Source organism: Tetrao urogallus, assembly GCF_951394365.1.
Source record: "Tetrao urogallus genome assembly, chromosome: 3".
In the NCBI taxonomy this organism is placed as follows: Eukaryota; Metazoa; Chordata; class Aves; order Galliformes; family Phasianidae; genus Tetrao; species Tetrao urogallus.
In genome coordinates, this window is record NC_136815.1 from 84,028,053 (window position 1) to 84,050,623 (window position 22,571).

Genomic DNA, 22,571 nt, shown 5'->3' on the forward strand with positions numbered 1-22,571 from the left:
TCACAAACACTTCAGTCTCAGTCTGCTCCTCTGTGGGTATCTGTCTACGGTACAAAACCATTGCAAACCTATCCTGAATAGGGATCTGTGCTGATAAGAGGTCTGGTCAACAGCAGAGTCTTTCCATGTTTGGCTTCAGGGGTGATGGAGCGTAGGGAAGCTTTCAGAGAAACGGAGGCTACAGTTTCTGGCTCTATCTGTGGTTGCCCTCGAATGAGCGTGAAGAGTACCGCACTTTCTGAGTGAGCTTCAAGGATGTGTAAAGTCTGATCTGGGAACCATATTCATCTCAGAACTGTTCTGTTTCATCTGAACATTCTTATAGGCATGTAGGCTTTTCAGCTGAACTAGAGGTAATGGATTTCCCTGTGTGAGGTACTAAAGGTCAAATGTGCGCTGCCATCCTGAAGGCTTTGAAACCAGGCAGGTGAGGATTTCCCTCATTATGATTAATGCCACAGAAACATATAAATAAAAAGGTGCAGTTATCTTTCTCGTTGCTAAGTACCCCCTAGTCAGAGAGAGCTCTTTGGCAGCTGTCAGAACTGCTGCACAATAATTTAAAGTGAACTGTAAAACCCTGAGATGGTTGGTCGTGCAATGGTCAGCAGAGGTTGCTGGTGATTTCAATGGCTGCACTTGTCGGTCAGGATGGAAGTGACAGTGCAGACTGAAAGGATGATGACAAAGGGGATCAGAAGAACACACCAAAGGCTAATGGACAGGTGTTGTAAAACATTCTCTGGCATGCAAAGTTGTATTGTTCTCAGCCTGGTTTTGACTGAGAGATCCACTGCCTCTAAAAAGCAAGCGAGCAGATATCCTTGCAGAACGTGAAGAATAATCTTCTTTTGTCCTCTTCTTTTCCATCTGTGTGTCTGTTCCTTGTCTTTCTTTCTTTTTTTCCTGGTTTTCTGTTAAAGAAAGTCAGTGGGGCTAAAGGGGCAAATAGTCTGTGGTCCAAAATATAATTAATCTACTAATTAGCAGAGGACAGATTGGAAGGATCTACTGTTCAGTAGTCATCAGGGCAAACATAAACTCTCTCAAATACAAGGCGTGCAAGAGAGAAGCCTGTAGTGTTCTTGCTGTTTGTTTTTGCTTTAATTTGTGTTGAGGAATGAGAACGTTTGTCATACCTCAGAAAACAGGAGCACTGTTTGCATAAGCCAGATTCACCATGGAGGCAGCACTGTGAGACGCCCACTCAATCCAATCACATTTAGTAGGGTGCCAATGTATAGGAACAACCATGCCTGATTCTACCTGAGAATCACGTAGCTTGCCCCTATCCTTGATACTGCCTTGGTGCTTTGCAGAAGCATGAAAGAAATTTTTTAGTGGAAATCCATGGTATAGCCTGCCCAGGGTGATTCTTACTTTCTAGCCTGCACCGAAGAACTGAGAGTTTACTCTGAGCGTTTATTTATCTTCTTGGGTTTCTTCTTAAAAGCCAGAAAATCTTTGCTACTTGATTTAAAGAGCTGGCTGATGCTGAAATGAAAATCTGACCTTTCAGAACCCCCAGTTTTGAGCATCAGTTTTGTTTGGTGGCAATGCACTTCAGAGGGCAGTGATGTTTTGAGCAGATCATCTGAAAAAGTCTGAATACTAAGCCTGATGCTTCTTTTGGCCAGAACTTCTGAGACTGCTTTATCACTGCTTTTGTCCCATTCTGGTCCACTTCCAACATCAGGATTTGGGGACCCATCCTGTGAACTGCTGGGCAAAGCAGGTCCTGACCCTCTCATGAGGGATGTCCCATGCAACTTAATAGCAACGCCTTTGTCAGCCCCCAGTGCCTGGCTTCATTAGGGCTCTGAATCCAAACAACGTGAGACTCCAGGAATACTAAGCTAGATCAACTGGAAGCCAACAAAAAAATAACTGTGTTACATTTCAGTTTATTAACTGTCCAAGCCCACTTTCAAACTTGAGAAAGGCATATTATTATTGAAATTATCTCAGTAGAATCTTATTCTGCTTTCACAATCTGTGGATATGCATGTTTAAGCTATCATGACATGACACTGCGCTATTTGATTTATGTTTTTACTGATGCTTTGACTGAGTAGTTTGTTGCAATGTACTGCTAAATGGAGGAAAAATCAGAAACTGCATCAGACAACCACTCTGTATTTCATTCTAGAAAATAGCTGGCAATTATAATTACTCACCATGTTTCTGGCTCAGAATAAAAGTGGAATTGCACAAAAACCACACTGAACATTCATCACGATTAGAAAATGCTCCACACTTTGGAGTGCATTGGAGACATAAGAATAATTTTAAATGCAAATGAAATTGTGGGGGTAGCAAAGAGAACAGATAAAAGACAGTAAAACAAAGCCTTTCACTTTCCTCAAATTAGCAGGCTAATGTAGTATAAAAAAAAGCAGTTCTACTCAGATCTGTGCTAAGAGCTTTCACTTCATCATAATATAAAACAGCAGATCCGTCACCTTTCTGTATTCAGTACTCCTGATTTCGAGGTTGAAGTGAAAATTAGAAGCTGTTCATTCTGGCTCACAGACTGGGTTGCATTTGTTCAGTCTTATTCCATGACAGTGGGATGGAAAGAGGTCAGTAACACTGGTAAGTACTTATCTCCTGCATGTGATTTTATTTATTTATTTTCAAAATCCTTCACAGTGCTTCTGCTTTTGATCAATGCATACTTTCTGCAAAAAGCTTCACCGTGTGTTTTTGTACAAGGCTGTATCTCATGCAGAAATGCAATGATTCCTAGATAATGCTTGTCTCAAGTATTACAGCATCTTCAAGAATGAATGAATCACTTAAAAGTAGGAATTCTGGTATGGAAAAGGTTTCTGGATAATTTATATATTTCATAATATTACTGGCATGTTTTGTGTGTTGCTTTTTTCTGTATGCCTTGTCCAGTAAGCAGTACCAGATAAGAACTGAAGCTTTCTAAGACATGATTTATATTATATTCATAGCAAAATATTTAACAGTCTCATTACCCTTATGGTAAATGAAGAAAGTAGGCATTTCACTTACTGGAAGCAAATTTCTACACAGAACACAATCCTATGGTTAATCATTATGAAACACTTAAAAATACCTCAGAATACGAGCTGCAGTGAGGAAGATCGGAGTGAAAAAAGCCAAATTCTTCAGGAAACTTGAAGAAGATTTTTTTTTCTTGGGAAAGTTTTTATCAAATCGAAACCAGGGGCTTAATTTTTCAGTATGAAGGGTGAGGGGGAGTGGAGAAGATGATCATAGTGTCACCTCCTGTTGCTAAGTAACAACATCTCCTGGCCATTTTTATCTGATAAAGGAAGTCCAGTTGACGTTATGCATTATTCATCAGAGTTCCAATCAAACAATCAAAATTGTTTGCTTACACTGGGGACATTTAGTAAGATCAAAGAAACCTTCCTTGAAACTACTGGAGCTTACGTGACTGCCGGGCAGCTCTTGATATTTTGCAGTAAGTATAGCTTCTGGATTGGGAGTGCTACAGTCAAGTTAATTGCTGAGGAATTTTAAAAGTTTCCTTGCCAAGGTAGGCTTCTGAATTTCAGAAAGGACTGCATGTTGATGAAAGCTGAATTGAAGAAAACAGAAAAAGCTTTGGAACCCCGGTTTCCTGATTTTTGCCAACGTAATTAAAGGAATTGCTTGAAGCAAGGGTCGCAAGTCTCTCTGCCCAAATCTTTCTGTTAGGTTTGTATGGGAAAGAACTGGAGGTATTTTTGTCTGTCTGTCTTAAAGTAAACGTCGTGCAGAGCTGTTTGCATGTTTATGATTGTGCTGTAACTAACCGAGGTGTGGAAGGCAGATCAGATTGTGCCTTTTCTGCAAACCTTGGATTTCTATGTGAGTTGCTGAGAACAGATGAAAATGAAAGAGGTAGCATGGGTCAGGTTAAGGTGCATAATCCCAGGAACTGTGCTGGCAGAGGTGTCTTGGACACGCAGATGTAACCTGTGGTCTAGACAGATCCAAAGTTCAGAAGGATTCCAAAAATATAAATATTGACTAAGAAACTGTCCTGGGAGTATCCTACCATGTCTTAATTGTCACTCTTATCACTGCTTTTAAAACTACTGGTGCAGTATTTTGCTGCTACTTCTTTCTGGTCAGTGAGAGGGGATAAAAAAGGAAAGGTTGGTTTCTGTTCATTCTTCTGTTCATTTCTTTTCTAGTGCTGTATTTAGCCGTATGCAGCACCAGTGTAGCCTGTTACAGCGACTGCTCAGCGGTCCCAGCATTGCTGCTGCCCTTGGCACTGAGTGACCTGGGCACCCCCGAGGATTTCTGATCTCTTTTTTAAGTGCAAATATAACAGGCAGAGGAACTTAAGTATGTACTGAAAGAAATTGAGAATGTGGCTGGCATAAAGGTGATTGCACTAAAAAGGTAATATTACTGTAGCAGCGATTTTCTCTTATGTCTTTAGACAAAGGTTTAAACCAAATATCCTAAAATAGCAAAGGATACTTGTGGAGCTCTATGAATAGCGATTTGAAAATGTTTTGACTCTAATATGCCAAACTACATCCTTTAATGACTGCCTATGCTGTTGTTTTGTTTGTTTTTTTCCCACCAAGAAACTCAACAACTTTCTTCTGTCTGACATCTGTGTTGCTTTCCCAGGAATCTGATTGATCATACCAGAGCGTTGCACACACACATTAAGTTCCTTCAAAATGGACTACTTTTTGGATGTCGAGTCTGCTCAGAGAATGTTTTACAGTCAAGGAGCCCAAGGTAAGAGACTCTAGCAGTATCTCAACAATTACTATTTTAACCATACAGGGTGTACAGTGCCACGCAATGGCCAGCCCTTGTGACTGAGCTACTGAAATGTACGAAAGCAGAAAGTCTTCAAAATACACAGGGTGTAAAGGTGACTACAAGAAGAGTAATGATTAGGCTGATCTGCCCCGTCAGAGGATAAGGAAAAGCTAGGAAAGCTGCTTGGTGTACAGTGGGGGCAAAAGGAACAGATGAGATCCAGGCTGGGGCTGCAGAATCAGACTGGACAAGCTGGAGGGAGCAGGGAACTGCACACTGCTACACTGTGGTGTCCTTCCCCTCCTTTCTCGCTTCTCAGTGCTATTGGGATGGCTTGGTACGTTGCCTGGTATAGTTCTGTTCTGAAGCTACAACTGACTTGGGAAAGCTCTGAGGCATTTCAATGTGTGGTATCTAAGCAGCACACTCAGGGTGGTCTGCATCCTTCCCGGTGAAATACTGGCCTCACCTGAACAGCAAGAGAGCAAAGGAGTAATCAGACTTGTTTGCTTTAAGATAGCTGAGAACTATTCACGACACAGATGATATTTTTGGTAAAGTCAGTTCACATTTTCCTCGTCAGTTCTATTTTTGGAGAAAACTTGCAGTTTCAAAGAGGAGGGTTTTTTATTCCTTAAAGCATTGTACAAAATGGCAGAAAAATGTGGCAAGCCTTTTTCTTTTTACATACCGTTCTCCAAAATCGTGGTTCAGTAGTTTTTTTCTGCCATTAATTTCATCAGTTGCTACTCCCATTCAAAGCTCAGACACCAGAATTTGGCCTTCCCTCTGGAGGCCATCCTCCCAGAGCTGAACCCACCAGGGGAATGCCACCATCCCAGGACACATCAAGGTCAGGCAGCACTTAACCTTTGGCTCAACTGAGGTGCTGCATTGCCCAGCTGCTGCCCCGGTCACTGTAATGCATTTTCATCTGTACATCACAAAGTAACATTGCCAGAAACCCCTTCTTGTCACAATACTGCCTCCCAAATTGAACAACAGCAGAAGCAAATGCTAAGCTCTTCAAAGTCAGGTTAAAACCAGCTGAGCATAATGACTAATTTTGTTCATTTTTTTCTCCATCTCAAAAAAGCAATGGATGCCTGAGCATTGCTATAGAAGCAGTGTTAGAATAGGTTCTTTGATATCCCTATGGGAACAGATCTCTTCTCTATTCCATAGAAACACAGAATCAGAAATGTGCATTTTAATGCTTTATAAACTGTACTACTTTATCGACAGCACACTTCCTGTGCACTGCAAGGTACAGAGAGGACTGTGGAAGAGGTAATATATTTGTGCAATGGAATACTTGCATTAATATGCACAAGGTAGCTAGTAAAAGTTACACAGGTAACATTTACTGTAAATATTTCCAAGAAGACAAGGAAAAAAATGTTATTTTACCCATATTTGGAGAAATTATATTGTTGACACTGAAATGTTCAACTTAGTACCTGGTTGATTCCTTGTTTTAATGCAGTTATTTTGCCCTTTAAAACACAAAGAGAGAAGAATCCATTATGCAGAAATGCATCGTGTACGATCTGTATGATACACAGGTCATCAGCTGGGGTTTGACATTTAGATCTGTCACGAGGGCTTCTACCCTTTGGACAAAACAAACAGAAACCAGCACTGAGAACTGTGGACTTTCTGTCCATCTGCATGTGAACCTTTTTTCAAAGCCACCAGTAACAATGACATGTTTCCCTTGTGTATCACAGTGTGGTACAGAGGCTCCCAAATCCTCATCACCTCTGTAAGTGGGAAGAGCTCATTGATACAAGAGCCAAACTGCACTTACGCTCAGTCCCATTGAACTTTTCATCTCTGCTGCTATTAATGCATTTTCCCCAGCTTCAGGAGGCGTTCACTGTCTGAGGTTTTGCACCAAGCATGAGGAGACAGAGATGGCTTCAATGAGCCAAATGATAATCCTCTGGAAAAGCTTCATCTGAAATGCTTCCTACAGAAGGCACCTTTATCACCTCCCTAAGCCCCAAAAGTATTGATATAATCTCATTCCTCTGAGCTATTTTACCCCCCGTGCACAATAAAGAACTCAACCCTCTCCCACTGTGCAGTTGGTGCTGCCTGTACTGCTCTCACAACTCCTGGCATCTTGTACCTCGTGCCAAATTTTGTTTTCTACAGCATAGGCATTTCTATATGAGAGAATGGAATGATTTCTCCAAACATGGGCAAAAGGAACCTATCTCATTCTTTATCCGCCTTCTGAGAAACAGTTAAGCTGTGTTAGCTTAAACTTTCAGAAGAAAAAAAAACAACACACACCCAAAACCACACTGTTTGTGAGGCACCCATCCAACATAAATAGCTTAGCTCAAGTTGCTAGATTGGAACTGAAATATCTTCAAGAAAGCATTGTCACCAGATCTACCTAATGGTATCATAAGAAACTGATGTTAATATAATAACACGATGTCATTAGCAAATCATGCTATCAAAGAGCTTATATATGTGCATTAAAACCTTGTTATGCTAGAATTGAGTGAAAGAAGACTACAGCGTTCTACTATTTAATTAAAAACTATCAAAATGCATTATATGTGTTATTACTGTAGTTATTATTACAGTTATTGCGTTACAATTTACTCTGTTCATATATCATATAATAGGGGTTCATGACCCACTTACTCTTCCTGTGAGATTGGGAGACTTCTGCCTTTTAATCCTTTGATCCTCCAGATCAAGAACAAAACCTCCTTTGCAATGTTTTCACATTAATGACATGACAGTGTTACAAATAGCAGCTGGAAAGCACTCATTCTCAACTGTACCCACTCCTTGTGAGTGGGAGAGAAGGGAAGGAATAGGGCTGCAAGATGTTTGGAAGGAACTCAAGGAGCTGTGACAGCACTGCTAGCAGATTATACCACATCCCAGCTGACCTCAGGTCTTCTGTAGTTGAGTGCAGGATTCTCTGACCTTAGCAAAGGGACAGAACCAGGGTCTTGGCACCAGCAGCTAGCTGGTTCTCTATCCCATGCTGCCTGCACTAACACCCACAGGCTGTTTCTACCCCTGTAGAAAGCTGCAGAGCTGCCTTTGCTGCTGTAGGGTAGGAGGAGAGAGGTGTTACCTTATCAGCTGCCTCCTCTCCCATCCTCTCCTTCTGCAGCAGAAGCCATCACCTCCCTCCTGTGGGCTGAGTGAAGAACAGTGGATATTGGCCATTTGGGCGCATGTGCTGCTCAAACAGCTGCTCCCCATTTCCTCCGCAGAAAGTGAAAGCAGGAGAGATGGAAAAGTCACAAAAGCTGGATCTGGCAGCAAAGATTGTCTAGATTTAGAAAACTTGGTAAATGAAGCCAGCTGGCTGTAGCCTTCAGATACCAGCCAGAAATATCCTGACTGTCTCTTCTGTGACCGTATGTTGGGATCTAGGAGATGGGGTGTCCTTGCCAACTGCGTAATGCCTGGTGACGCATCTGCAAGTCAGAAGCGAGAGAAGAGGGACTGTGGTCCTGTATCTAACACCTTTCTGTAGAAAAGTCAAAATCTGAAATGTAAATATGAACTGGGCTTTAATATTTGAAAAATATTTTTCCTTTTGAAAATACTGGTCACTTCAGAATGTCAGTGTGTTCTAAATACAAATCTATCACTGCCTGGAGCAGGATTCCGCTCACTTGCCCCTTAGGCATTCTCAGTGAAGGTATGGACACCTAACTAGTTACCTGGCAGGTGTCAGCAGAGAGCAGCAATCATTTTGAAAGCAGGGTTCACCTAATCATAGACATCTTCCATAGGATAATATAAATCACGACTAATGCTCTGCACCAATTTAAGAAGCCTAAGCAGTGAACTCAAGACAAATATGCTGGCGGTATTTGTTTGCATGGAGAGATCCCATGTTAACAGGCAAGAAAACACCCAATTCTGGAAAGGGAGCAACTTCCCTAGAATATGTCAAGTTGTAATGAAGCCACACAGCACAACCCAAAAGGACAGGCTGGACATCGTGGTCAGGATGCTGTTCTGGGCTGTGAGTCCACCTCTTCTCTACAGACCGATTCTCTGTTCCTCTCTGCTCTCAGGCAACATTTAACTCAATCATAAAGTAATTTCTAATTTCTCCCAGACCTGCACGTCCACTTTTCCAGCCTTATCTCCTTTTACCCAGCAGGGGGCACGAAACTTAAGATTAAGTGCACTTAAAATTGATTGAACGTTTCCAGGATGCTCCTACACATGTCGAAGTTGTTTGCCGGTCCATTTGGCAGATACACTGTGCATACTTCAGTAACTGAACAAAACTCTCTTGAAGGCTTATCTTAAACTATCTTTGTATCTATAAATTATTTATAGATCCACTCACATGAGATATGCTCAAACTGGTTGCAACATTCCTGCAAGCTACTTGATGAATATGAGGAGTAATTTAAAAAATGCAAAGTAGAATAATATGGAAATAAGGAACAACATAGTATATTGGGCAAGAGGATAACAGAGAATAGGACAGCCAGATAACATATGCATTGGATGGTACAGACACGTAGGGAATGATTACTCAAGAGATTGCTTCAAGGAAATACTACTTTACTGTTTTTCAAAGTTTAATAAAATACTCCCAGTTCAAGTTTTAATCCTACATTCCCCGCTCCAACTCTGTTGCCACAGTTTATTTATTTCCCCGTGCTTCACTTTTGCTCACTTATTTTAATTCATACAGCGCTGACTCATTCTTGACATTTGACTTTAATCACTGTTGACTACTTGGCGCTGCTTCCCTCCTGCTTTTGCATATTAAACGATGGCCAGTACTTCTCAAAAGTATTGCTGCACTATCTCCAAATCCTAGCCCACATTGATTCCACTGCAGATGTTTGTTGTGAAAAGTAGCATTTGGACACTCCACCTATCAATTTATTTTTATTACCCATTGTAAAGATCAATATCTCTTTAGAATTATGACATTTTTCAGGTCTTATTAACGTGATGTTATTTGTTCTCAGAATAATGAGATTAATGACGGCAAATTATTAATGGCAAATGAACATTGCTGATGTAATCAATTCCCATGCCTTTAAATTCCAGGAAGTAAACAATCAACATCTGCCTCTCCCTCATCCTTCTTAAATGTTTTTTCCCCTTCCCACATCTTCTGACATTAGTTAGAAGTTAGGAACTGGTAACTGAGCACCATGGTCTTGCAGTCAGGTAGATTAGCCTCATCAATTCTATTAACATAGCTCACCGTGTGTTGTAGTAACTACACTTCAACTTCTTTGTGGCTATTTATTTCAATATCCAGTCAGCCAAACTAAAGTTAGAAGAAATAAGAATCTTCTAATTCTCAATGGCATATCTAAATAGAACTAGAATGCAGCAGAAAATTTTAGAAAACTTCTGCATTCCTCACAGTTGAAAAAGTTTGTTTCTGAATGCTAAATGTATTTTGTTCTATTAAAAAATAATTTAAAATAACAAAACATTTGCTTGCCCCGTTTCATAATCATCTAGCTGTTTCCCTTCCCTTCCTCTCCTTTCCCAATGCTTCCCTTCCCCTTCACCTTCCCCTTCGCGTTCCCCTTCCCCTTCCCTTTCCCCTTCATTACCTTACTCTTCCCTACCCTTCTCAATTTTTTTTTTTAATACAGATATTCTAAAGCCTATGTCTCTGGATGCAAAGGCAGAAGTAAAAGCACATTTCCTCTAAAATGTACAAAAAAATGCTAGTTAGCTATAGAAACATTTACCCAAACATCACAAGCCAGCATAACACACTCGTGCACAGATTGGATGCCTTTTTGCGCTATGTACTACTGCTTGCAACTGTGAATCTAAGAACTTTCAGGTTATCAGTGTCCATCAGACTGATGTCAAAGATCTCATTAGCTTCATTTAGAGAGATGCAGCAATCCATATGTACGTACTTCTGTGTTTACCTGGGAGACATGAGCCTATACATCATTCTTCATAAATAACAAGTCATGTCCTCTCCAGTGCTTGCACACAGGTTCTACTGTTTTCCTTTCCTGACAGTCATACCCCATTTCACATCTCCAATACTTTAAAAGTTCTTCTTTACCACTTAAATTTAAAACAAGTCAAAAGTGAAGTGGCACTAAATCAGCCCACAAGATTTTCTGGTAAACATTCATTTGGACCCATTGTTTGACTGTCTTTAAAGAAGAATTTTCACAGTCTAGTATTTTTTCTAGCACAGATGCATCATATTCGAGATGCATCAAAACCGACGTGAACTAACGATTTCAGTTCATCTAGCCAAAATCACATGTCTGTCTGCATTATCTATGTGTGATACTATGGTGAGCCCTTTCCACAAAAGGAGGAAAACTGAAAGAGGAGAGGGTGCCAGGCAGAATACAGGAAATGAAATAAGATGCTCACACCCTTGTCTAATGAAAATAACTAGCAAGAAAGACTCCTACTGTTCGCAACAGCAGCACTGCAATTAAAATGGTTTCAAAGGTATTCTCCAAATGTGGTCAAAATTTGCCCTAAAAAATGAGTTTTTTCCTCCAGAACATCTTAAGGATTGCTGTCGTAAAATCAAAATCCCCTTACAGTTATTTCCATGTCATCTGTGATTACACACATCAGAAACATTGTCCTTTCCATTTCAGTCTAGACATCTCCAGCAGAAACGTTTTAGCACTTCACTTGTAGTGGGATCAAAATTAAGGATTTTGTTTGCAATTCACAGGCAAGAATTAGTGATGCAAATTAGACTCTGTAGATAAAGACACTTAAACCAAAAATGACCGGAGTATTTGAGTCACCACTAAGATATGCTAAGATTTCAGTCAAAGTTAATTGGCAAAAGTGGATGGGGAAATCTAGATGAATATTTCACATTTTCTTTGACTCATTTTAGGAGAACGATTTCACCTCTGAAAGCTTTTCTAAAGAAGTGAGTCTTTAAAAAATCAATTATTATAGCTCTCCAAGACATAAAGCTAGACTTTTGGCAAAAAAATATTAATGCTAATACTTATATTTACATTAAAGTATGTGAAAATTTATTTTCATGGGAAAAAATGGAAAACACAAAACTTCTTTGCAAACCATCCCTCGTGTTTTCAGTGATTTCAGTTCTCAAAAATAGGACCTCCTCTCAATGTAACGACACAAATTGAAATCACATGTTTCAAATGCCTCTGAAATTGCACTATAATCCTTCATGCATTTCTCATTCCCCTCTTCCTAACACATACTTGTGTCACATTTCAGTAACATGCAGTATTGTCAAAAAAACAAATATGAGATGATATATAATCAATTCTAGCATGTCATTACATATGTTACTCAATTTCTTAAGTGTTTTTCCTCCATAAGAAACCGTTTTTGTTCCCTTTCTAACAAATATCAGACATGATGCTGGCAAAATGTGCTGATTCCTGTCATATCAGGAACAATTCAAGCAGAACAAAAGAATTTAGCCAAAATGACTGCTCTGTGTTCCGCGTCAAGGTAGAATTATTTTAAAGGAGCTTCTGGATGCTGGTCTCAAATCCATTTGCAGTATAAAATGGCCCCTCAACAGTTATCAGAACATCATTCCCATACTCCAAGACCTTCAAGGGGATAGTTCCTAATTCTCCTGTAGGGTGACACCCTAAAGACACTGAGCTCATTTGTGGACGGTATCTGAAGCTAGAGACACTGGCTGATTGTAGGCAATGGACTTGTGGTCACATGGGAGAAATGTTGTCAGCTTTACCAAAAAATATATGGCAAGTCATTTCCATAATATGGAGTGCAATGAATTACAGTAAGGAAAAGAGCATGCACAGCTGTACTCATGACAAACACGCGTATTCAGTGCCACTGAATGGATATTTGAATGTCTTCAACCATGTCTCCCACTTCTGTGATTGGGTAAGAATCAATCTTAGGCTTCTGTTGCAAAAATATTTACTCCAAATTAATTCCCTCTAAAATGTCCGTGTGCTTATTTAAAATTTCAAGTCATTCTTGAAAACTCCCGTTGGTGATATGCATAAATGGGAGATAATCATGGTTGCTAAAATAATATGTAACGATCAATCCAGGAAACGTTTTCCTGCATCCACCTACCTCTAATCAAAATGAATACATGCTAGACCCGAATATTTTGACCTCCAAAATAAAAATGACTTATAAATGACTATAGGAAAGTCCATTCTTATCTTCTGTTTACAAGAAATGTGTATGTAATTTGGTATTTGGTGGGGTTTTTTTTCTAAATGGTCTCCTGTGCTGTCATCCATTCACCCCTGAAATGCATGGATGCCTTTTCTCTCACTTTAACTATAGCTAAAGCACGCCAGGTTTGAATGACTATTTTTTTTTACATGGTTCTTTTATGAGATGGTTTTTACAATTCTGACTTCATATACTGATAAATCTTCCTTAAGTGTAAATTTGATGATGCCATAGACAAAATTCTCCCTTGCAGAATTTTTCCATTCTCTTTTATCTTCATTACTGTACACCCCTGTTACAACTGAGTAATAGTTTACAGTCTAGTAGCAGTGTTTACTTTAGCTTAATCTAAATAGCTGGCCCCATTAAATCAATTTCAACTCTTGCCCTTTGCTTTTACTTCAGATTCAAATGTTGTGTTAGAAAGGATCAAAAACTTGAAAGGAATCTATTTAAAACCAGAAAACAGATAAGTTAGAGCAGAAATAACTACTACATCCAGCAGCACAGATTTGCATGTTTGGTAAACTATGTAACTCTGCAAATTGGAAAATAGAGCATGACAGCTTTTGTTAAATCACACTAATTACATGCTATCATTCCTAGCACCTAAGTCAGGTTTTAGGCATCAGAAGGCTTCTAATTGACAGGTATTATTTGGAACTCTCAAAAAGAAAAAGAAAAAAAAACATTAAAGAAAGAATCACAGTTACCAGGCTGCAGAGTTTGCACTTAGTCACCATCAGCTCTCCATCCCCAGCAGGAAAATAGAGCTCATTATTAGCTCATTATTAGTGCAGTAGCTTACAAAAGCCCTGAGATATGGGCTTGAAAAAGGCGATGGCCAAACAGCAAGAAATACCCAGGCTTTAGACAAGGGCAGGGCACAGTGGTATGCCAGGTGTGATTTGAGAGCATGTGTGTGTGCATGGCAGACCAGAATCAAACCCTCTGAAGCCTACCTTGAAGTCATAATAAAAGGACAGCATTTGAGGGTGTGAAACTCTCAAGCCCTAGATTTTTTTCGCACCTTCTTATTGAAGAGAGAGCAATCTCTTGCAGAGTCCCACAGTAATGTTAATAATCCCACATGAAAGGCAAGGAAGGGGTTTCAAGCAGAAATTCTCTTCCCAGCTCCGTATGAGGTAAAGGGAAAAACAGCATACTGGCAAAGTACTTGTGCATGGCACTCACGCTTTCAGTGATCAGACAGATCCAATCTAGCATTTGTGATAACCCCTATCTACTCACAGAGCCGAGGTGGATATATTTATAGGGGCTCTTCTGTTTGTGATTTGTAATTTATAGGCACGACACCAAATGCGCTCAACAGACACTCATAATTACATTTTACATTAAAAACACCGACATTAGAGGGACATCATTAAGGCTGTAAGGTCAAGTGCTGAATACTTATGCAATGCCAGAATGAAGGTTGCCTCTGCAACATTAATTCAGTTTTCTAATCCATACGTGTTATGGTTCAATTTCGAATTGTATGATAAAGCAGTAATTTTTTTACTATCCTACACTTGCTTCATCAGTGGGCAGTACTCACATAATGAACTAATGTTAAATATTTTGCTTTCTCCTCCCTTAAGGCATGGCAACAAGCAATTTAAAGCCCATACAGAAGATAGAAATATTCATTTCCTTATGGGCTTTTCACTGTTGTTTCACCAAAGTACATGAATACTTTACAAACATTAATGAATTTATATTTTCAGAAAATCCCTCATTAAAAAAACTGATGATTCCACATTTCACAATTAAGACACTAAGACACGGAGTGATTAAGAACAAAAACTCGCTGTCAATTTGAGCGCACAAATTAAGACACCAAGAAACTGAATTTGGGATCAGTTTTTATATGAATCATGTCACGCACTCCAGGGCACAGAATCCACCAAGTCCTGCAAACTAAGTGAACACTTGGCAATCCTCCTTACTTAGGCATCACTGTCTGAAAAACAATATTCAGAGAAGGAGGCACTGCAGCTATGGACAAGTTGTGAAGAATGGTTTAAGTGGCCAAATTAGTAACTGTGAACAGGCAGTGTGTGTCAGAAACAGAGTTATTAGCTGTGTCTTTGAGGTCCAGTCAGCTGCAATCTTTCCTCATCTTGGCATCATTTGAATCAGCCCTTAAGTTCTGCAGCACGTGAGACAGGGACTTCACACCCTCATCTACTACATGCTGCAGATTCTAATTTCCATTGAACAATTTTATTTCTCTTTTCTTCTCTTTTTTTTCCCCCCCTCCCATTCTTTGTCCCCATTTCCATTTTTCCTGCTATTCTCCTCTTCATTCATTCTTTCTTATCAGCTCGTCGGGCAACTCTGCTCACTGTGCCCACCCTGATGTCAGCATCTTCTGAGGAAGACATAGACCGGAGACCCATCAGAAGACTCCGCTCTAAGAGTGACACTCCATACTTAGAAGAAGCTAGAATTTGCTTCAACCTTGACACAGGTAAGAGCACCTTAAATAAGTACCCCCTTGCTCACCAGTTGCATGGTGGTTCACCAGAGATCCTGGGATGTCACATCTGTTCTGCTGCATGCCCCTACGTATTTATGAATATGGATCCTTTTAAGAATCTTATTGCAAGTGCTGACCAGTGATTTTGTCCCTGTTTGCTGGGGCAAGGCAGTAACACCAGAGCAAACCGAATAGGTTTGCAAACACGATATATTTACACCTTATCCACTGCAGTCACCAAGAAACCTAAAAGTTCTTGTAAACTTTTACAAAGACATTAAGTCCTAACGGCAAACTTTGGCTTAAGCTGACATTACAACCACAGAAAGAACATCCAGCGTGCTCCAAAACCTCTGCAGGTTTAATAGGCAAAAGAACTAAGCGTTGAACCTGCAGGAATGAGCAAGAAAGGCATCCCCAAAACTCCATGGCTGCCTGCAGTCACTGGGCACCTGCTGGTGTTCCTTTGGTGCTGAGCTTGACCAGAGCAAAAGACTCTGAGACGGTGCCAAATTAACGACCTTAAGTGACCACCTTCTCGTTAATCAATCGAATCTCCCCAACACGTGCCAAAGCGACTCGAACACACAGGTGCTGGCCACAGGCTCCCGTCGTTGGCCCTTCTAAACGCGTGGCCGCGGTTTACCTCATCCCCATCCCCAGAGCGGCTCGGGGAGCCCGGGGCAGGCCGCAGCCCCGCTCTGGGGGCACCTGGCCCGGGTCGTGGGAGGCGGGGGCAAGTGGCAGAAGCGGGGGCCTCCGAGGGCCGCCTCAGCCGTGCCCTCAGCCGTGCCCTCTGCCGGGCGGGGCGGGCGGCGCCGGGCGCCCCGGGGCGGGAGGGGCAGCGGGCAGGGCCGGCGCTCCCGTCCGCGGATCCTTGACGGGTTTTCCCTCTCTCCCTCCCTCCGCTCCTTTCTCCCTTTCCCTCTCTCCCTTCCCCGTCCTCGCCTCCCCTCCCCCCCCATCCCCCCCCCCGCCTCTTTCCCTCCGTCCCTCCCGCCCGCCCCCGCCGCCCCTTCCTCTGCCCGGCCGCCCCGCGCCGTTCCGCCGCTCGCCCTCGCCAGCTCGCCGGGCCACGTTGCTCACCGTGCCCACATTAATGGCGGCATCATCCGAAGAGGATATCGACCGCAGACCCATCCGCCGCGTCCGCTCCAAAAGCGACACTCCGTACCTCGCCGAGGCCCGCATCTCCTTCAACCTCGAGGCAGGTGAGAGACGGCCCGGTGAGGGCTGGGGACGGGGAGCGGGGTTCAGCCGAGCACCCCGGGGCCGCCGCCGGGCCCTGCTTCGCACCTTCGGGGCCGGCCGGCTGCAGCCCGGCCTCCCCCGGTCCCCCGGGGCCTGCGTTTGGCCCCCGGCCCGCTGCCCGCGTGCTGCCCGGCCCGCCCGCCCCTCGGCTCCCACGCGGCCCCGCTGTCCCCTCATGGTGGGGTTGGCCCCGCGAAGTGCCGGAGCGGCCGTCCCCGCCTTGCCCACCTGCTCTCCTGAAATCTGCCATTGTCTCGCCGTTGTTTTTCGTCGGTCTCGAGTTGTGCGCGCTCCACCGCTTGCTGGTCTACCTCTGGCTCCCCAAATTCGCTTCCTCCTTCCCGCTTCCCTACTTGTATGCTTTAGAACTAGCCTCCCTGCTCAGCCTCTTGCTCCACTACCTCTGCCCCTTCCACAGCCACCTCGGAGCACCTTGGGTTTCGGCTGTCCCACCAACTCGTTTCGCACACGGTTCTTGTCCCAGGTGCTAGGCCCTACTGTTTCCCTCCTCCGACCTTTTCATCCCTTATGGGCTGTGTCAACAGTAAACTGCACCCGAACTGATTTGTTCTCCAACACAAAGAAAAAAGAAAGTACTTTCTGTTGGCTTTCTGTACTGCACTGAACTTCCCCTTTTTGTCAGGGTGTGAGGGAGGATTGGGAAGTCCTGCTGCCGTCTTGTGTCCCAGCAGTAGATGGAACAGCCTCCCTGTGAGGTGTGCTTTGGTGCAGCTCCCTCTTTCAGCTCAGCCTGTCAGCTCCTTAAAAGGGGCAAAGAGCCACCATGGTGTTGCTTCTTTCCATGCTGCAGGCTCCCTGTGCCTCCTCCCCCTTTTGGCTGGCTGAAAGTTGGAGATGACAGAAAAGAGATGTGTTTTCTCCTCCATTGGGTGATGGAGGGGATTCCCCTCCCCCTCCTGTCATCCTTGTTGTAATTACACCCTTGGTAATGGGTAATGTGTGGTTTGGTTGTACCATTGGCAGAACAGTTGGCTGCGTTGTGCAGCGGGTCATTATTTCTCTCTGATGGTGACTTGTTAAAGACAGACCAAGCTGTGGTAAGTTGGTGACATTTCAGGGCACAGACTGGAGTACAGTGTCAGAAACCAGGTCTTAGGTCAAGGGAACGAGGATTGAAAACACAAAGAGCAATGCTGTGTGTAAGGTGTAAATTGTGCGAGGCTGCATGTGTTTATTGGACTGCTGAAATACTCCTGTGTTGGTTTGCGCTGTCACGGGTAATAATACTATGTCATGTAGTTATAAATAGATAAACCAGTTAAGAGCAAGACTCCTTCAGGTCACCTGGTGCCTCACATCTCTATGCTGAGCCAGGCGTGCTGTCTTTACTACAAGTCCCCAAGGGCTGTCAAGTCCCTAGGTGCCTCTTTTCTGTAATCCACTGGAAAATGTGATGATTACTTTTAGCTTCTTTCTGTTCCTCTGCTTTCCTCTCCTCACTTGAATTTGCATCTTCACTTTAAGAGGTGGAATTCATTTAAAAGAAATTATTAAAAGTAGTGTTGGTTTATCAAGAAATACATATGAAAAGTGTGCTAAGCAGTGCAAGCGTGCGTTTTCATTAATCCATCTGGCAGTGAGTAGTTTATAGCTTAAAGAAAAAAAAAAATTTGCTTAGCAACCGGATTGAGCGAGTGAGCCAAAGTAAGCAAAACGTGCCAGCGGTGCCCACTTCATTTCTGAGCTTTTGGATTTACTCCCCTGGTTCTGCAGAGAGCGCGAGCCGCGCACCCTGAATGCAAGGACTCTGTATCCCAAGGAAACAGCTGCTGGGCATCTTGTTGAGCCACTTTCGCGTGATCTTGCTGCACGATGTAGGTTTGGATGTGGGGTGGCAGCCTGACTCCGGGCCGTCCTGGAGCTCTCTCCGGGTTCTTTGCGGCCGCGGCGGAACACGTGTCTGGGAGCTGACCGCCGCCCGCGGTGCTGAAGCGGCTCCGCGGCGGGGAGGAGGCGGCGCCCGCCGTGTCCGCTCTCCCGTGGGTTACCTGGCGGTGCGCACCCAACTACGTGTGCTCCCGTGCTTGTGCAGGGGAAGAGAGTGGAAAGGAAGCGATGCTTTGTTCTCAGTCTGAACGAAAGTAACGTGACACGTGGGGCACAGGAAATAACCTCTGCCTTATGTGCTGATCACTTGTTTTCCACGTAATGCATTCCATATCTGTGGCTGCTGCTCAACCACTGCTTACAGAGGTATTATTTTTCCTACAGCTGCTACACATCGGGTCGCATTGTCCAGTCATTGTCTTCTTTCAGGACATGGTCAGGGCTGGAATGCAGTATGCAGCTGCTTTCCTATATTGGAACTTAAAATCTCCCTTTATTAATGAAACATTAGCAGAATAAGTGAATATTACCCTTCTCCACTCTTAATTAAAACCACTGGTTAAGAACTAGCAGGTTTTTATCTACTTCTGCTGCAAGTTATAATTATACCATTACTGTTGTTATCTATATTGTTGAACAACTGAGAGATTGCATACAGAGTCAATTTGGGGAAAGCATAGATTTGGTCGGCACTGTACAAAAAAACTGATTAGCAATGCAAATTTTGCCTGCCCTTCTCTTCAGAACGTATTTACAGTTTTGTTTTGATTGTCCAAAATATCCTAGCTTATTTTGTTCATTTCTAAATATTGCTCAATTAACTCGCAATTATCACCTAGCATGAGTTAAAAATGCTGTTCAATTATTTGTCCCCAGTATATATTTTTGCTGGTCTTCCCAATCCGTTTAAAATACAAAGCTGTTTTCCAAACTCAGTGTTATTTTCCTTACTACTATACATATGCAAATCCTATTAATCTGAGTTATGTGCTCATATCAAGAGGATAATGTTTCCCAAAGGATTTAGATTACCTCTTCTGCCAAAATTAATGTGGCTGCATAACATAATAAAAATATAGACAGATACAAATTCTTTTTCCATATTTGATAATGAATCAGTCCACATTCAAAAATAATTTTTTTAATTTTCTGAAAGACTTCCTCCATTGCCACAGTAGAGGAACGTGAAATGCTCTCTTGCTTTTGAGTGGCCATCTTTTGTTTTCTTTATTTTGTTTAGCAGTCTGGCATGGCTCCATCTCTTAACGTGAAGCTCTGGCTTTTATGCCACATCTTCCTAACATCAATTTTCAATTTTTCTTTCTAACCTTCTTATCCAGGCACCTATAAGCTAATCCCAAATTGCTTCTGAAAACTTGAGCCTCCATCTGTGACAACTGTTCAATGGCATCATCTCTCTCCTGAGACTGTTGCATCTGAGTAGCTAATGTGTTTTTAGAGGCTTTGACCTATTTCTATTCCTCTTGTTGAGAAATATTCTAGGTTTACAGTGGCAGTGCATGGTAGGCAACTTTCAAGTTTTATAAATTAGCAGAGAGAGTGAGTGATAAGGAAGTAGACCACTTACAACTCTCACTAAATGATTCAATATGTGTGTTTTGCTTCTGCCATCCCCTTTATATCGTACCTGTGGGCTGCAGGGGACAGTGCTACCTTGAGTGGATCTGACTAAGTTTTCTTCTGTATACAGACAGATGCTTTTTTCCTGGCTGAAAAGTAAGATTTGTACTGCAATCCATTGCAGTGCTGATTTTAGAGAGAGATTTCTTGTTAAGGGAGCAAGAAGCCATCTTTACCTTATCTGTCTTCCCAAGATAATTCAGGGAGGTCACCAAGTGTCAGTCTTCACTTAAACAAGGTTGGTTGTCTGCTTAGAATTTAACTGGGAATGTAAACTTGGGGAGAAAGAAAGCCAGTGTGCCTTGGTGATGGTATAAGGGAAGAATGACTGCAGTAGCTGTACAAGGGGTCAGCCAAGAGGGTTCCTTAAGAAGGAACATGTTGTACAACAAGGAGAGGGGAGCTCTTGAATTTTAACATCTCCCCACCTTAGACTCAAAAGCATGGGCCAGTGATGCAACTGAATGGAAACCCAAGGTCAGAGGGATGCAGGGGTTGGGATTTGTACAAGGGAGCAGGGAGTAAGGTACTGAAAGAACAGGCTAGCGGAGGTCTTGCAGGCAGTGCTAGCTCCAGAGCCTACGGGCTCAGTCCGTCCTGAGGCACGGCAAACATTTCAGGTGCACTGAAGTCTCTCGGAGATCTCACCCAATGTCTGGATCCTCAAGTAATCCAAGTCATTTATAGATTTCAGCCAGGGATCTGAGCAGACTGTAGAAATAAATGTCTCTGCTTCCCTTCAGTGATAAAAACTCGGTTTCATCTCTTTGTATGGAGTCACACATTCTCCTGGGATGTGTTCTGGGAAAGCAAAGCTGAGAGGAAAGGGACTGAGTAGCTCTGCACAGTTTTGCCATGCAAAGGGAAGAAAGATTCTTGCATCTAGAAAGGCAAGCAAGCTCAATGCTGTTTAAAGCTGTGACAATTAACTCATTTTGGGGGAAAAAAACAACTCCAAACAGCAACATCAGCCTGTGTTAGTGCTGCTGCAAGGAGAATTAATTCATAGGGTGTAAAGGAGGAGGTGGATCCTGGCAGAAACAGCGGAATGGCTAAGACTAATGTTAGTGAGCTGGGAAATGTTCGTAGTTGGTTGTTCCTGTGATGCGTGGCTGGTGTGAGAGAGCCTGAACACAAAGAACCTGAGAGAGCGGTTGAGGGTTTCAGACACAAGAAATTCCCCAGTCTGAGCTGGGCACAAAGTTCAAATAAAAATTTCTTGCATTTCTACCGTCCTGGCACTTTTGGCAGTCTTCTGGGGCTGTAGTGCTTCTTACAGCCTTTGTGGTAGGCTGTCTCACTGTTATTATTTGTACTGCTACATTCATTCCATCGTATAGCTTTAGAGCTGTACTGAGTACTTTTCAGAGGGCAAAATAATGCACAATTTTCCTTTCTAATAGAATGATAATGTCATGCATCTTAGCCTCATCTGTTGATTTATCTGTAATACAGTACATTTTTCTTCAGTGAGCAAGGAGCAGGTTGTGTTGTATTAAACATTTATAGAGCTCACTGAGATGGGTAAAGTCTAAGAAAGTGAAAACAAAATTAAGTGACTTAGCTCAATTTTCTACAGGAATCTCCATCCCATCTATTTCTGTTTTCTTTTTTTTTTTTTTCCCCTAAAACTCAACATTTTACTTAAAAAATCTGTTTCTCAGTTTGCCTCTGGTCACCCTCATGTATGATTTAGTACACTAACACAGTTGTCTCTCTAGTCATGTTAAAAGTTTTTTGAGTTGTGTTTTTTTGTTTCTGTTTATCCAGTGTATGTTTGTGTCTACCTATAATAAAGTATTCTGTGTGGTCTAATGATTGGAATAACTAGGATCTTAGGCTACTTTGAATTTATGGGATTAGGAATTTAAGGGGTAATGTGAAGTGTATATTTGTGTTTTTAAAAATACTTCCAAATTATGGTGGGCTTATGATTTCAGATAGGAAAGATTGGGCTCAGGAGAACAGGGAAGATATATGCAGTAGTAGGCTTTGTAATGTGTGGGGGATGTTTTATTTCTCTCTGGAGAAAGATTAGTAAAAATGCATGCTTGGAAAAATTCCACCTTCTTTCTCTGTTCTAATCACTCCCTCAGATTATTGTCATGGAGATTCTCTTGTACTTATGAAGTTGTTTCACTGATTTTTGACAAAGCATTTCTGAATACCTGTATGAAAGGGTTTGAACAGCTGGTCTGTTCTGTAATCAGGCTTTATGTTACCGAAATTCACATCTGCACTTTGTTTTGATTGAATTATGACCATTAGCCTCCAAGCTGCTTATGTTGCAGCACAACTAGAGACCAAATCTGTACCCATCCCTTATTTTGCCGAATCCAGAAAGAGTGCACACCAGTGAAAGCAAGGCTTTAAGACACACTCCACGCATCATACAACA

General features: G+C 42.3%; 1 protein-coding gene across 4 annotated transcripts in view; it reads left to right on the forward strand.

Annotated features, from left to right (window-relative positions):
- Positions 1-4,682: 4,682 nt before the first annotated feature.
- PHACTR1 (phosphatase and actin regulator 1) overlaps positions 4,683-22,571 on the forward strand; it is a gene marked incomplete at both ends in the record, with an annotated part of 284,448 nt that continues 266,559 nt past the window's right edge. For 2 of the 4 annotated variants that reach the window (XM_079533808.1, XM_079533809.1), the window contains 3 exons: positions 4,683-4,743; positions 15,278-15,424; positions 16,498-16,644. In XM_079533808.1, the coding sequence (XP_079389934.1) occupies positions 4,683-4,743; positions 15,278-15,424; positions 16,498-16,644 (355 nt within the window). The remainder of the gene's footprint in view (positions 4,744-15,277; positions 15,425-16,497; positions 16,645-22,571) is intronic. The other 2 variants (XM_079533810.1, XM_079533811.1) reach the window with 1 other exon arrangement.